At 42.9% G+C, this 17467-nt stretch overlaps 1 protein-coding gene across 1 annotated transcript; it reads left to right on the top strand.

Moving 5' to 3' along the window:
• The first annotated feature begins 1152 nt into the window (after nucleotides 1–1152).
• Nucleotides 1153–13025, top strand: HAVCR2 (hepatitis A virus cellular receptor 2). Its single transcript, XM_081850570.1, has 7 exons — nucleotides 1153–1436; nucleotides 4549–4911; nucleotides 5943–5975; nucleotides 6640–6713; nucleotides 7751–7883; nucleotides 10149–10188; nucleotides 11710–13025. Exons 1-7 carry the CDS (start codon nucleotides 1397–1399, stop codon nucleotides 11801–11803), a joined length of 777 nt encoding a protein of 258 aa, XP_081706696.1. The 5' UTR covers nucleotides 1153–1396; the 3' UTR covers nucleotides 11804–13025.
• Nucleotides 13026–17467: the final 4442 nt, after the last annotated feature.

The raw sequence follows: 17467 nt of genomic DNA, 5'->3' as shown, positions 1-17467 counted from the left end.
TGAGAAAAGCATATCTTCATTAGCTATCCTCTCAATATTGTCTGAATTGAGTGCAATATTTATTTATGGTTGCTCATGCAAACCCCAGTAGTCAGTCAAAATAGGGCTTTGGAGTTCTTTAAGGCATTCACCATGTTCAGAAATCAACATTTATTGTGTACTGGATTTTATTGTGCACATGCACTAAAGTGCCACGACTTTGGTTGCTAGTAGTGACCAAAATTAAATCCCATTGATTTCAATGGGACTTATATTAAAATAATGACTAACTTGCCTTATTTAAGTGATTGGAACTTAAGCTCAATTAACTTAGCCTGGAGCCAACTCCATGGGTGGTGTTCAACTTTTACTTAGAGGAGACCTGTTGAAATTAATCAATACGACTAAGTTAGTTCCATTCATTTAAATGGCTCCACTCTGAATAAAATTTAGTTGAATACCACCTAGTGGGTGTCATGAAATCCACAAATAATACCCTCTGGGGGTGCAGTTTTTCTGAATTTTATCATTTGAAGTTGATGCAGCTGCATGTATTATAAAACTCAAGATGTTGGCAAGATTAAGGCACAAAATAGGCAACAGCAGACAGCTGCTCACAGTGGTGCTTACCTGACCTTCAAACAGTAGTGTCACTGCTGCTTAACACAAGGAGGTTAGTGCAATGCAAACACACCGGCAGACCCAAACTGGTGCTTCTGCTGGAGCATTTGAACTGCACTGACCTCACCCACTCCTTCCCAGTAATCAGTGATTCAGCTCTCCAGATAAGCACTGCCACACCACCATGTCCTCCACCCCTGGAAATGGGGAGGGAGGCTTGGTTGCTTCTCTTTCTCTTTAAAGACACAGTGAATGTGCATGCGCTAGATTAATTCTAATCTATTAGTTGCTTTAGCAAGCCATTAATTTGAACAACAAGACCCTGTAATAGTTGAATCCTAGCCTGAATGCTAATTCCCTGTCTACACATAACTTTCCAGCCACACTTTGCAATAAAAAAAGATGGTGTAGAACAGTATAATGAGAAAGCCTTTATCTTCACATTTAAATCTTATGGGCAATTTCTGAAGATTATGGGAGTACTGTACAGAACAAATCCCATCCTCTGATGTCCTGAGCAAAGCATTTTGTCATTGCTGTGGAAGTTTGTTGCCTTTTAACCAAGATGTCCAGAGTATTTACCAAACACCAGCATTGGGTGGCCCAGTGAGATGTGAACTAACCACAGGGTGGGGAAAAGAAAGCAAGCCTGCTGCTGAGTGCTGTGACTTAGGTCACACATGATGTAGATCAGAAATTAGAGAAGTCAGAAGCTTGGTTGTGAAATGAGCATTCTGTTAAATCTCCGCTTGCAGTAGGAACAAAGCCACCCTCTGCTTCCATCTAAGCCTATACCATGTTTCCCCTGGAACGAATTCTGTTGGTGGTCTTTACAGGTAATCAAACATCAACAAAATTATAAATTATGGAGTTGCACTTCTGTGAAATCATTGTTTTAGACTTGTACAGTGTAATTGTTCAGTATGTAAATATTTAATTCTCTTTAATTCAAGACTAGACATCTGGCAAATGATTGTGATTTCTAACATACTCCTTTTAAGGCTGTAATACCAGATATATACCTAAATTGACTTGCCTCTGAGTAAACGTGCTTAGGGATGAAGATGCAGGAATGAGAGAAAGTTAACATGCTGCTGTTATTTGCATATGGTATATGATTTCAAGAGCTTAGGCACTAATACTACATTCATTTCCTAACAGTCAGCATCAACCATGTGACATATTAAGATGTTATTGAGGCTGACTGCATGTAATGCATGTTCACCTAACTGGAACAGATCCTTGTGATAACCATGTGAAAACTATAAACCTCACATGCACCCTAGGTTTCCAGAATAACTGGTTCTGTGCTACAATATGCTATGATATCCCTGCACAGTATCAATTCGTATGATTTGAAACACGGGGCTCAACAGCGTCAGCAAGAGCTGTGAGGATATGAGTCACATGCTATCAGCATACAGACTTCAGCATTTGAAAGAAAATGATATTCTGTTCCTGCGAAATCTGACCACAGTCCTTAACCGCCAAGGGGCTTCCCACCAGCGCAAATGCTCTTTTGTTTCTGGTAGAGAACATATTTTTCTTTTCTTTTTCTCACACTATAGCTAAATGTGATGGGAGAAATCATGCCTCATTTAGTCCCAAACAATACTTTCCACATCTGGTTCAATATTTCCTACTTTTATCCTCCAGTCTGGTTCAGCAGCAAGTTGATTTCTATGCTTGTTCTTCATATAACAAAATGTTGAAAATGTTTGTTCAGTTTTGTGGAACAAAAGGGAACTAGATGTCTCAAAGCTTTTTCACCTAACGTCTTATAATCAGCAAAAACCTTCACCCAGAATTGGTCCAGTCTACATTCTTTTAAAAATGATTTCAATGAACCATCACAAGTCACATCAACAGATACATCTTGCTCTTCTGCAGATAGTTGTACATCACCACATTCAAAAGGATTCCTTACACATGAGTGCTCAGGATTTTGTGCAGGAAAGTAATCTCTGATGCTGGTCGCTAAATCACGCAGGTGCTCAGTGATGTGATGTTTTACTTATGGCATCAATTCTATGTCATTGGCCCCCAGAAATGTCTCCAGTGTTGGGATATTAGTGAGGCTACCACCTCAGCTTGCCCATAATCATAATTTTTAAATCACTGCCGCAGTCTTATCTTCAACATAAAAAATATTCACATCACTACCTTGAAGGCTTGTGTTGAGAGTGCTCAAGTATGTGAAAATGTCTGCTAAGTAGGCTACCATACACAACCACAGAAAGTTGTTCAACTGATCACATGACATTTTGAATCTGTCAGAAAAACTATTGAGTCAGACCACTGATCCATTTGGCTCAGTATTGTCTCTACAGTTAATGGCAGTAGTTCTCCATGATTTCAGATAAGGATCTCTGCCGGTCCTACCCAGAGGTGCCAGGGCATGCGCAAAGCAGATGCTCTACCCTGAGCTATTGCCTATCCCCAGACAGTAGGAAAAGTTCTCCATTGCTACACTGCAACTGAATTTTAAAAAAAGGAACTGTGTATAGAACTTGCAAGTGCTCTATATGCAGAAGGCTTTTTATATGCTATTCCTTACTTGTAATCTGAGATGGTGCATCTTAGCAAAACTATGTAGCATAAGCTTCTGCTGTCTGAGGGATCTTGCACTTTCAAGACATAGGTGAAGGCTTGGTCAGGGCTTGATAAAGTATTGGTGAAGACTGAGTAGAAAACAGATGGAATTTTGTAACTTTGGTGGTGGTAGTAGTAATAGCAGAAGTAGCAGTAATTTATAATACAGTCCTTCTGTGCCCGTTTCATCCCTGGCTTAAATAGATTAATTAGTTAAATACAGTACTTATGTGGAGTGAGGTTTTTATTCTTGCTTATTACCCAATAGAAACAACCAACTTTTTAATTTATTTGGTTTCTGCCCTACATCTGTTTCCTTCCACCCCCAAATGTAGCCACATAGCTTGACTCAGAAAACAAGAAAACAAAATGCTATGCTAATTACAGTGGCAATTTGCTTAGCTATTGTCCCTGTTGGACTTCCAAGCTGAGACCTGAATCCCAAACTCATAAGGCAAGATTCACTGAAAACCCTACCCACAAGCAGTGGGAGAGTCCTCTAAACTTGATAGTCCTTGGAAGAAATTAGAACTTATTTTTAGTTAAAAAGTAGAGAGCAAGGGCAAGAGCAAGAGCAAAAAAATGATAGGCATGTGAATCCGCCCCGTGGAGCGAACCATTTGCTCTCCTCTCCCCTGCCCCCTCTAAGCGCAAAAGCCCTAAGAAACTGTGTAAGAGGTTTTTACTCAATCCCAGCTCACTTGCCACCCAGCAACTCTTACACAAGTTTTTCCCTTGAGCAGAGGCTGGATGATCCGTGGAAGGCTTTCACCGTGTATATAACAAGATAAGCAAGTCCCCTGGGTGTGTTCCATGGACCCCCAGGGGTCCAATGGTATTCCTCTGCTGATGGAAAGCTCTTTGATCCAGAAAAGAGTTTCTCAGCAGAACAGGGAGCCTATAACTCACCCTCTTCCCTGCAACCCCACTACCTTCCACATTGTTCCAAAGGTCCCCCATTCAAAAATCAGATTCCTTCTCCATTCCTCTACGGTTCTATTAGCTCAAAGAGCTTTCTGATATTGAATGGACGCCATTGGATACAGCCCTATGAATCCGCCCCCCATAAATGACTAAACATTTTGTCATGGAGAAACATACTTACTGTTTGAGCACCCACATTATTGTTCAGCATAGTTTGGGTGTGTTTGCTCTTCATTTTCTGGGCTTCAACTCAAGAGACTTAGCCGAGGTGTTGGAATATGTGCCTGGGCAGAATATTTTCAAATTACCAAGTCAGCATAATATTAGGCTTTAGGAAAGTTGCTGAGATGGAAATCTTTTTACAAATACAGTGTTGTTCCCACACTTTGTCATAATTCCATTCTTTTTTTCTTTCCTTTTTTGTAACTGTAGTGTCTTCCCCTACATGCTTGTTGACATCAGTTTCTGGGACTGCAATACAGGGGAAAGTGGGCCAGAACATCACTTTACCCTGTCATTATTCTACTGTGGAAAATGGGATCAGAACCATATGCTGGGGGCGAGGAAGTTGCCCTCTATCTTGGTGTTCCAGTCAAATTTTCCAGACCAACAAATGGAAATCAATATATAAGAAGGATAGCAAGTATTATCTACTGGGAGATGTTCATCAAGGAGATGTGTCTCTGACAATTGTGAACGGAACAGAAGAAGATTCGGGAACATACTGTTGTCGTGTGGACATAAGTGGCTTGTTCAACGATCTGAAACATAACATTGAAGTTGTGATTAAGAAAGGTGAGCAGAATGCTTCCACCAGGCATATGCCAGTTTGTCACTACCTAAGACAATATTTGCAGCATATTTTTAAGTTTGGCAAAATGTTAAAGGGTCTTGATAAAACTTTTTACAAAAAAATGTAGAGCTTCTGCTATGAAGGTTAGCAATCCCAATAAATCATGTCTATTCCCCCCCCCCCACAAACATGGGTAGCATCAAAAAATGATTATGCATATTTGCAGAGGATGGGTATCAATAGCTAAATGGAAATTATTTCTTGACTCGATGGGCTTTTGGTTTACTGCAGCAAAGCAGTTCTTTTGTCATCATGCCCTTAAATCCTTCATAAATACCCAATAATCACATTTCCTTCACACACAAATATACATCTGTATTTGTACTCACAACTAAAGGTAGGGAGGAAGAGAGGGTTTCTGCTGTTACATACTCATATTCTTAGAATTAGTCCTGTGCCAAGCAAGACTTCAATCCAACAAGTTGATGGCTCAGATTTTCAGGCCATATGACATGCTGAAATATAAAAGTTGCAGCAGGAATTTGGTTCATGATTAGAGGGCTTGGTCATAGCTGACCTCTGCTGGAATGAAAGGTAAAACTAAAAATGAGACAGCAGTTGATCTCCTGGTAAAAGGAAGAGACCCCTGGGCAAGTCCAAAGTATATGTGTGAATGCAACTTCTGCACAGCCATCCACAGTTTGGTAAACCTCAATGACCACGATTCTTTACTATATTAGCTTCAGGCACAAGTGCTAAATATATTCCATTGTATCTAATGCTTTTGGGGCTTGTACCCAAAGCTAATATAGCAGTAGTGTGGAACCTTAAGCCTGCAAACTAAATAGACCTGCCAGGTCCTGTCAAATGGTCTGTGAGACAATTTATTCCAAACAGGACATACCTGTAAGAACTTTGGCCCTTGGAACGTTGGACAGGTACAAATCAGGTAGTTGGGCTCAAAGAGGTTCACTTACATTTTTGCTAAATATGGTATGGTGCAACTGACTTGTTTGTTCTTTTTCTTAATCAGGGAACTGGAGTCCAACTTCAGCTAGAGTACCAGGTATGTATATATAGATGGATTGTGAATTTGTTAGTCTCCATTGGTTAGTCTCAAGTCTAGTGAAGCATGGAGTGAAATGAAGTGTTGACTGTAACTCTGAAAGAAAAGAAGAAAAAATAAATTAGAAGAAATAGTGAGTGTGCTTAACTCCCATTTTAAACTGACAACACTAGATTTTCTTATCCATGCATATAACATGGGACACATCATCCAGGAGCATCCATTTATGTATTCAAAGACAAAGACAGCTATAATTATAATTATTTATTTGTACCCCACCCATCTGGTGTCTCCCAATAGAATATTAAAAATACAATACAACATCAAACATGAAAAACTTCACTAAACAGGGCTGCCTTCAGATGTCTTCTAAAAGTCAGATAGTTGTTTGTTTCATTGACATTTGATGGGAGGGCGTTCCCCAGGGCGGGCACCACTACCGAGAAGGCCCTCTGCCTGGTTCCCTGTAGCTTTGCTTCTCGCAATGATGGAACCACCAGAAGGTCCTTGGCCCTGGACCTCAGTGTCCGAGCTGAACGATGGGGGTGGAGATGCTCCTTCAGGTATACTGGGCTGAGGCCGTTTAGGGCTTTAAAGGTCAGCACCAGCACTGTGAATCCAGGTTGTATGAATGAGCATGCTGCTTTATCTTTGCTTTGTCTAGCTACTATACACTTCACGGAAACTTACTTTGCTTTGGAACCAAGATGGATGTCCAGCACACAATCCCCACAGGATGTAAGTATCTGCATGGCCTCTTTGCAGATTGATGGTAATGTTACATAACTTTTAGGTACAAAATGTCCTTCCAAAACTTATCTGTGTTAAATATTGTTCTTTCTTGTTATTGCTATCCATCATTTTTGGTGAGTGAAACCATAAATAAACGACTTCTTCTTTTCCTCTTACATGAAGCCTTTGGCAGACTCTCTTATTCCCCCCCACCCCAATACTCTACTCTATTAAGCTTAAGTATAACTAAATTAATATTCCTTCTTTTTTTATCTTGCCTCCATCCTCCACCTACTGTCTTTCCCTGTGTTTGTTCTCAGATTGAAAGTGTCCTTTTCTGCTTTGTTAAGTACTGTGCACATAAATGGATATATAAAACAGACATTTTTACCATTAGGATAATAATTTACTGTATTTTTCTGTGTCTAAAACACCTCCATGTATAAGATGCTCGCTATTTATGGGGACTCAAATTTAAGAAAATGGGAGGATATTGCCCAGAGTTGTTGAGCTTTTTTGCAAAAAAACCCCAAAAAACCACTCACCCACCATAATGAGCAGCACAACTCAAAAAACCCACCAATCGTTAGCCAGCGCGACAACAGATGACGCAAATCACCCCCCCATTGCCACCACCACAGCAAATTGAAAGCAGTGCTTGCCGCAGCCACCAATCACCCACCCAAACGCAACTGACAATCTCCTGCTCCCGAAAACGACCAATCCTCCATGCCAATTCTGCACTAACCGTGTATAAGACGACCCCCCCCCCCAGTTTGGATATCATTTGAAAGGGGAAAAAACACTTGTCTTATACACAGAAAAGTATGGTATCTCATCAGATTTCATGAGTACAAGCATAATTTTCAGTACTATAACACTCCTAGCAGATTAGCTCACCTCATCTAAATTACCCTATTAATTCCATTTCTGTATAAGTAACTTGTTTGAAAGGTAATCTGTTATATCTGGACATAAGTGTTTGTATTGCACTTTTCAGTTTCTACTCAGCGAGGTCATTTCTGTATTATTATTTTTTGCAGAATATTTATGTACATTTTACCACACTAACAAGAGAAGAAAGAAAAGAAGAACCTTCAAGGACAGCCCTATATGTTGGCATTGGAACCTGTGCAGTAGTATTATTGCTCATTGTGGCAATGCTGGCACTTAAGTGTAAGTATTCCTGTAGTTTTGCAGAATTTCGCTGTATATTTTTCAACATTGGCAAATGAGGGAGTGTCAGGGAACTGCCATCGGAGCCAGAGGGAGAGGGAGGGCTCCAGAGGGATTCCGGAGAGCATCCCGGGATGGGGAGAAGCAGCCCATCTTCTGGGGAAGGAAATCAGCGTAGCACCAGTAGAGGAGGGGGGCAGATGGGGGAGTCGGTGAGGCGGTCCCACGACTCCTCACCGGGGACCAGCAGGGAGAGCACGGGTCCTCCGCTGCCCACACCCTCCTTGCGCAGAAGGCTTCCGCGCAGGGAGAGTAGGCGGAGACTAGGCGTCAAAGAGCTTCTTTGCTGGAAGAAGTTCAAGAAACGCCCACTGACGGATTCTGCCAGCGATTGAGACAGCCACGGGCGAGTGGCTGTCCGGACAGAAAAGGTTCACTCAGGCAACCCAGCCAGGTGTGGCGCCGATTTACGCACGAGCAACCCCTAGAACCATCACAGGGAGGGAAGACAGAATCTCTCAGGGCTAGTGCTAGAAGAGATGCAGTATCATTATTAGTCAATATTTGTGGGACTAAAGGATTGTATTCAATGCAGCGCTATGTCAAGGTCCCAATAGTGTAAGGATCACCACTAGCACAATGGGTCTTTTTGCCTCTCCTCCCCTCATGCAGTGGCGTAGCATGGGTTTGTCAGCTCCTGGGATGGGGCAAGTATTGCACCTCCTGGTAGACTGGGTAGCTGGGGTGGGGACATGCACCAGGGGATGCTTGTGGAGGATGAACAGAGCCCGCCGTCAACAGGCTACTTGCCCGTTGCCTCTATCCACCTGCCCACTAGTCCTACTCACCTGCCAGCAGGACTCTGTGCCTGTTGTGGGAGCACAGTCAGGTGTGCACCCAGGGTCATGGCCTCCCTGGCCCATCACACCACGCCTCTGGCCTCATGTGCCCTCTAAATCTGTTCTGGAGTATCCTACATCCCTCTGTTGGTTCGCACCAGCACAAGTACACATATAGAGAGCAGTTCTCATGGATGTATTTCAAAAATATTTGGACCGTTTGGCTTTGAGATATTGAGTTGTGCATGTGGTTATTATTTTGGCATTGTATATATTAGTTAAGGTTTCATGTACAGTGGTACCTCGGTTTAAGAACAGCCCTGTTTATGAACTATTCAGAATAAGAACTCCGCAAAACCGTAAGTAGTGTTCCAGTTAGTGAACTTTACCCCAGTCTACGAATGGAAGCCGAACAGTGGAAGGGCACCGGCGGTGGGAGGCCTCATTAGGGAAAGCGCACCTCAGTTTAAGAACAGCTTTGCTTTAAGAACAGACTTCCAGAACAGATTAAGTTTGTAAACCGAGATACCACTGTATTAGAAATTGTTGAAATGTCGTACATTATTGTTAATGAATTTTTGTAAACTATACACAGAGTTGCTAAATTTGTGGATTACAGCTCTCATCATCCCTGGCTATTGGTCATGCTGACTGGGGCTCATGGGAGCTGAATTCCAGCAACATGTGGAAGACCACAAGTTCTCCATCCCTGTCCCAATATAAAAACAAAGCTTTTCATGCCAACACTGCATGCAACGCCTGTCAATTTACAACTTTTCTATGCCTCTAGCAGAGGAGCCAAATCCTAGGGGCAGAGGAGTCTTTGGCAACCCAGTAAAATATTTGGGGGGTGGAAGGCAAAGTTGATGGGCATTGCTATTCAAATGGTATGTGTGTGCCACATCATGAGAGCAGTTATGTAGGGTGGGGCTTACCGGCCCCCACAATATTTTATTCAAGTTGGCACCTCTGCTTTTAATAAGTCCAGTCCACAGATGTTATAGCAGCCACCAATCCTTGTTTTTGTTGTTGTTATTCACTAAAAGCATAGCATCTTTTACAAACAACCATATATAGTTAATAATTAACATTTTTTAATACCAATAAACACAAACGGTATTCATTGCCAATTACTGTAATTCATTATTCTAATACTGCGGAGTAGTAACCAGGTTGTCTATTGCCCTATTTTCATCAAAATTGATTTTGGAACAATGAGAGTGCAAACATATTACAGGTAATGCCTTACTAGCAAAATCAGGATGATTTACTTGCTGCATACAAATATGGAAATAGGACAGACTTTCTGGAGGGCAGTAATATCAGGAAGTACTGTTTGGTAGTTCCTCTATAATAATCTCACTCTTAATCTAATGAAAGCAACTGCCGTTTATATTATTTATGCTTTTTAAAAAACATCCCACAGGGTATTTACACAAGAAGCAGAAGATGAGTAATTCTATAAGGTAATTACTATTCAAGTCTGTTTCTAGTTTAATGCTAAGAAGAGTAGATGCTATAGTAATTCTACAACTTGCAATTGTTCTGGTACAAAGTGAAGTAATATTACAGTTGGAGAGTTCAGCACGAGTGCTACATATTCACATTCATTGGAAATATATAGGTAACATCATGGGTTACATTAGGATGTTTATAAGCCTGGATTTAAAGCATGCAAATACTTCCATGTGTGTCAAACAGCAGCACTCCCAAGGCCACATGGGGCTAGTTATGAGAAGCAGACAGAAGGGTAGGCCTGAATACCAATTTTCAAAATGAGGGGAATTTCAAAAGCAGATTATGAAATGAAGTAATGGTCTGCTGCTTAAAGAAAAGGTAAAAAAAGAAAACCCCAAACACCCCACTGGGTATATTGAGTTATTTCTGGTGACCATTTCTATCTCTCAGTACATCCTTGAGAACAATGCTATGGCATTTGCAGAGTAATTATTTTAGGGAAAGGGAGAATGCTGTTGCCACAAAACTGGTGGTGGCTGCAGCAAAACACAAAGCTGTGGATATGTTTTGTCCCCCAGATTTTAAAATTCAAGCCACGAATTCTCACTTGGTAACTTTCAGTTCAGCACTAGAAAACATATGACCATTATTTGTCCATTTTGTTTGGTCCTGAGTTATTTCTAGAGATGTTGATAAGGAGCTGGCAGGGAGGTGACATAGACCTCAGGTGTATGGCCTGGATGCTGCAGCACATGTTCATAGCAGCATCAAGATGCCTCACAGCAAACCCAAGGCAGCCAAAGCAATTCTGAGTATAGGTCACCAAGACAGTACGACTAGCTTGGAGAAGAATCAGGAAGAAACTAAAGCCTGAAAGGAAGTGATCTACTTTACCAACAAATAGTTACTAAAAAAGAAGGAATCAGTGAGGAAGAACTGGCTGTCTTTCTTTCTATCACGGTCTCCCCCTCACGGGTCAGGTAGCTTATTGCAAGTGTTGTTGCTTTACTCGCAGAAATAAAAACTTTAAAATCAATGAAAGCAGTACAAACAACAACACAACAAAAATATTTAAAAGGCCAAATTAAAAAGAGGTGTCTTGATACCTTTTCTAAAAACAAGGAAAATCGTAACTCTAAGGGGAGTACATTCTAGAATATGATAGCGATAAGGAGAAAGAGCTCTTGTGCATGACTATCAAGCGGGCCTCTGCAGATGGCAGTATCCTCAAAAGGGCCCATCCTGCAAGAACTAAATAGCTGAACAGCTTCATAACAATACACAGGGTTCTTTAGGGAGCCAGGTCCTAGGTCAGAATAGCTAAACACACCTGTGTGTCTTAAACTCCTGCCTCGAGAAAACTGAAGGGAATTGGTGCATAGACTAACCTAGAGGGTAGACTCCAAAAATTGGGGAATACTAAAATTTGTTGAATGATCAAACTTGTTACTTTAATGATAGTGTAATTGCTATGGCTTCACATATTTCATTTAGCCCAAACGTGATTTATATTTGCTTTCTCTTTCCAGTCAGGTGGCAATCTCAAGCTCAGCCACTGGAGGAATTCGACATGTTATGGAGACTGGTGTCCGTGCACCGGAAAATATTTATGAGATGGATTAGAATAAGAATAATATGCACAGTTTAGATTGTGTTGACAACTACACCAAGAGGTGTTACTTGGAGCAGACTGGCTATCAAAAAGATATCAGTAAAACAACGAGTATGTCCGGATTCACTGGTGGCCAGACTTTTTGGGGAGAACTTCACATGTTTTTCTACAGCGTGAGACACTGCAACTTTATTACAGTACATATGCATACTGTTGTGCTTTGATATGTGTTTCCCTCTAGTATGCTGTGTAAGAGAAACAGACCAGAGCTGGAAGCCTGACTCTATGCCATAACCCAGCCTTTCCCACCCTGGTGTCCCCTAGATGGGTTGACCTACAACTCCCATTAGCCCAGACAGCATGGCCAGTAGTTAGGGATGATGAAATTTGCCACGCAAAATATTTGGAGGGCATCAAATTGGAAAAGGATGCCATAACCAGTTTCTCCTTCTGAAGAACCACGCCACAGTCGCCTACTGTCTGTTTAATTGGCTATCCATCACCTAAAGGCACAGATACAACTTCTTTTATGCATATCATGCAAGTGAGGTTCTCTCAATTAAAAGAAGGACAACAAATAGCCATGTGACTGCTGCTGAAAACTTTACTACATGGAATCTTTCCCCACATGATGGACCAGTTTTCCAGTCCTTGGGGTCAAGTACTGGGATAACATATTTCATTGGGTATTCTGATTGAAATCAGAGGGTTGGCAATGCAATTCACATGGTCATAGTCTTGGCTGACATCCCTGAGTACAATCACAGTCTCCATAAGACTGATATAATCTGTTGTATTGTACCACCACGAGCTGTAATTAGTAAGTTTCCTTTCCCCCTTAATTATCGATCTGCTTACATCGTTATGTGTGCTCCTCCTTTTTGTTGCCCATAATTTTTAAACTTTCCTGCAAAATAAAACTTTAGCTTTTTTATAAAAAAAGAGGGGGAAGGAAACAAGAGGGACAACTTAATGCAGATTAGTCATTTATAGTTATCTGCAGATCAGAGGGAAAACTATGTTCTAATTTTTCCAGTGGCTCACTAGAGGGCACTCAAAGTACTACTTTGATATATCAGTTTGAGTTTTATATTCCACACGGGCTTTCCATTTCCTGGAGACAAGGAGTTTCAAGATTTTACTATTATGTGTCCTTTAAGATGTGTCTCCTTCTAAATCACACACACACAAACATGGCAAAACCCTGAAAATAAATAAAGATTATTTCCTGTATTTTGTTGATTAGCAGTTTTATTTGGGAATTCCCAATTTGTAAATTGACTCTCTTCAACCATGTTGTTGTTGTTGTTTAGTCGTTTAGTCGTGTCTGACTCTTCGTGACCCAATGGACCAGAGCAAGCCAGGCACTCCTGTCTTCCACTGCCTCCCACAGTTTAGTCAAACTCATGCTGGTAGCTTCGAGAACACTATCCAACCATCTCATCCTCTGTCGTCCCCTTCTCTTTGTGCCCTCCATCTTTCCCAACATCAGGGTCTTTTCCAGGGAGTCTTCTCTTCTCATGAGGTGGCCAAAGTATTGGAGCCTCAGCTTCAGGATCTGTCCTTCCAGTGAGCACTCAGGGCTGATTTCCTTAAGAATGGATAGGTTTGATCCTCTTGCAGTCCATGGGACTCTCAAGAGTCACCTCCAGCACCATAGTTCAAAAGCATCAATTCTTCGGAGATCAGCCTTCTTTATGGTTTCTTCAACCATAGGTGGTATCATGTAAGACACTGGCCAACACTGCATTGCCCACATGGTATCTGGACTATTATGCTGATGGAAGAAATAACTTGGTACCACAGATTTATTAATGAAAAAGCAAAGACAGATAAATTCCAATGCATAGAGTGGTACCTTATTTCTTATATTAACACCCATCGTTTACGTCAGGAACCTTCATCAGCCACACCAGAAATTTGGAAATTATAATAACATATTTTTACAACACAGTCAGGATCATTGTTTAATGTTAATGACTGTATATGTAATAACAATAATTTATTACTTATACCCCGTCCATCTGGCCGGGCCTCCCCAGCCACTCTGGGCAGCTCCCAACAGAACTTTAAAAGCACAATAAAACATCAAACATGAAAAACTTCCCTGAACAGGGCTGCCTTCACATGTCTTCTAAAAGTCAGATACTGTAGTTGTTTATTTCCTTAACATCTGATGGAAGGGGGTTCCACAGGGTGGGCACCACTACTGAGAAGGCCTTCTGCCTGATTCCCTGTAACCTCACATCTTGCAGTGAGGGAATCGCCAGAAGAACCTCAGAGCTGGACCTCAGTGTCCAGGCAGAACAATGAGGGTGGAGACGCTCCTTCAGGTATACTGGGCTGAGGCCGTTTAGAGCTTAAAAGGTCAGCACCAACACTTTGAATTGTACTCGGAAACGTACTGGGAGCCAATTTAGGTCTTTCAGAACTGGTGTTATATGGTCTTGGCGGCCACTCCCAGTCACCAGTCTAGCTGCCACATTCTGGATTAATTGTAGTTTCTGGGTCACCTTCAAAGGTAGCCCCACGTAGAACACATTGCAGTAGTCCAAGTGGGAGATAACTAGAGCATGTACTACCCTGATGAGACAGTCTGCGGGCAGGCAGGGTCTCAGCCTGCATATCAGATGGAGCTGGTAGACAGCTGCCCGGGACATGGAATTGACCTGTGCCTCCATGGACAGCTGTGAGTCCAAAATGACTTCCAGGCTGCACACCTGATCCATCAGGGGCAAAGTTACCCCATTCAGGACCAGGTCGTCCTCCACACCTGCCTGCCCCCTGTCCCCCCAAAACAGTACTTCTGTCTTGTCAGGATTCAGCCTCAATCTGTCAGCTGCCATCCATCCTCCATCCATCTCCAGACACTCACACAGGACCTTCACCGCCTTCACTGTTTCTGATTTAAAGGAGAGGTAGAGCTGGGTATCATCCGCATACTGATGAACACTCTGCCCAAACCCCATGATGATTTCTCCCAGAGGCTTCATATAGATGTTAAAAAGCATGGGGGAGAGGATGGAACACTGAGGCACCCCACAGGTGAGAGCCCAGGGATCTGAACACTCATCCCCCAACATCACTTTCTGGACATGGCCCAGGAGGAAGGAACGGAACCACTGTATAACAGTGCCTCCAGTTCCCAGCTCCTCTAGATGGTCCAGAAGGATGTCATGGTCCATCGACCAAAGGCTGCTGAGAGATCCAGCAGAACTAGGAAACAGCTTTCACCTTTGTCCCTAGCCCGCCGGAGATCATCAACCAGTGAGACCAGTGCAGTTTCAGTCCCATGATGAGGCCTGAATCCTGATTGGAAGGGATATAAGTGGTCCGCATCCTTCAGGTGTGCTTAGAGTTCTTCAGCAACCACTCGCTTAATCACCTTGCCCAAGAATAGAAGATTTGAGACTGAGCGATAGTTGGCCATATTGCTTGGGTCAAAAGATGTTTTCTTAAGAAGCGGTTTAATGACCGCCTCTTTCAGTGGATCTGAGAAGGCTCCCTCACAGAGCAGAGCATTCACCACCCTGCAGAGCCCATCACCCAGCCCTTCCCAGCTTACTTTTATGAGCCAGGATGGGCAGGGTCAAGGAGACAGGTGGTTGATTTCACTCGTCCAAGCAGCCTGTCTCCATCCTTGGAGGTAACAGATTGGAATTGATCCCATACAACTTGACTAGACAGGACTCCAGCACTCTCCCACCCTGGCCCTGCTCCCACGGTGGAGTCTACCTCTTTCAAAATCTGAGCGACTTTATCTGCAAAAAAACTGCCAAGGGGTGCATGCATGCCTGTGGTGAGTGGGGCTGAAATGGATGATGAATAAGGCCGAAGTGGCAGCAGAGCCACTCCATTCTCCCGTGCACCATCTGTTCACACGCATTGCACAAGCATGTACCTTGGTCATCCGTCCTTTATTCTCGCATACACTTCTCACTCCATCCTTCTATTCTCTTGTTAATTTGCATATTCTCTCTCTCTCTCTCTCTCTCTCTCTCTCTCTCACACACACACACACACCTTCCCATTTTCTCTCATCCCCTCTTTGCCCCTCTTCTCCCCATGGGGCAATTGGACTTAGGAAAACAAGTTTCCCTTAGTTCCAGATTTCCCCTGAAGGTTTGTGGAGTCTACCTCTTTCTGAATCTGAGCAACTTTATCTGCAAAAATTTTTGCAAAATCATTGCAGGAGATCTTGGGATCCTTACCGGGCCCTGATGGTGAAGGTGGTTACGTTAGATTGTGAATCACCTGGAAGAGTCCCTTGCTGCTGTTTTCTGCAGATGCAATAGTAGCGGCAAAGAAGGTCCTATTCACTGTTGCTATCGCCACTTGGTAGGCTCAACATTGAGCTCTAACCCATTTCCGGTCCGATTCAGAATGAGTTTTTTTGCCACCAGCATCTCAGCAATTGTTTCATTGCCCTCACCCCTAGAAAAAATCATGGGGCTGTCCGGGCTCCATATAATTGGAGAGGGTGCTTTGGAGCCAGACAGTCGATAGCCCTGGTTAACTCCGCATTCCAGCAGGACACCAAGGAATCAGCTGAAAGGCTATCAACATGGGATAAAACATCTCCTACCACTCTCTGGAAACCATTTGGATCCATTAAGTGGTGGGGGTGGACCATCTGAATTGGTCTCACCTCCCTGTAGAGGAGAAGGGTTGCGAAGAACTCCAGTTGCACCAAGAAGTGATCCAACCATGGCACTTCTTTTGTTTCACTTTTGCTTTGTGTCAGATCACCCACATCCATAGAGGTGGACACCAGGTCTAAGGCATGTCCATGACTATGAGTTGGGCCAAACTTATTTAGGGACAGCCCCATGGAGGCCATACTTTCTACAAAGTCCTAAGTGGCCCCTTGTAAGGTTGTGTCAGCATCCCCTATGACAACCCAGCTAGGTGTCTCCAGGAGCACATCCGCCACGACCTGAAGCAGCTCAGGCAGGGAATCCTTGGTGCAGCGGGAAGGTCGGTACACCAAAAGGAATCCTGTACTGCTCCTATTGCCCAGCTTTCGGAACATGCACTCAGAAAACTGGGTCTTCCCAATAGGCCTGGTGTAAGCTAATGACTTCCTAAAAATCACTGCACCTCCCCCTCCCCGCCCATATGATCTGGGTTGCTGTGCGTAAGAGAAACCTGGTGGACAAGCAGCGGCAAGAATAGGACCATCTGCCTCAACTAACCAAGTCTCTGTTACACATGCCAAGTCAAGTCCTCCATCCACGATCAAGTTGTGGATGTCAGTAGTCTTATGAATCAATGACCTGGCATTACACAGCAGCACCTTCAGGTCATGTGGGTCTCCCTTGTTGATTCCAGTATCCATCCAGTTAAAACCAGACCTGGAGGCAGAGATACTCTTAAAAAAACGACTAAACCTGCCTCCTCAGTAATGACATGGTATGGTATTAGTGTAGCTCCTCCTTCTGCCCGTGAGTTCGGGTGTCTCAGTGCATTATCCCCTGTGGAACCTGCCCCAGCCATTCTGTTGGCTGGGGCCCCTGGAAAGCATATGCTACTGTATACAATTACTTTCTGGTAACTTCACTCACAATTCCATGCCATCTTTCATTTTCATTTCATTTTTGAGTATTGGTTCTTTCGTTTCATTGGTTGTGTGTCTGTTTACTTACCTTCAAAAATTAATACAAAACATTTTCTTA

The sequence above is a fragment of the Podarcis erhardii genome (genome assembly GCF_964252035.2).
Source record: "Podarcis erhardii genome assembly, chromosome: 2".
Classification (NCBI taxonomy): Eukaryota; Metazoa; Chordata; class Lepidosauria; order Squamata; family Lacertidae; genus Podarcis; species Podarcis erhardii.
Note: the sequence above shows the minus strand (reverse complement) of the source record. Positions and strands in the feature narration are given on the sequence as shown.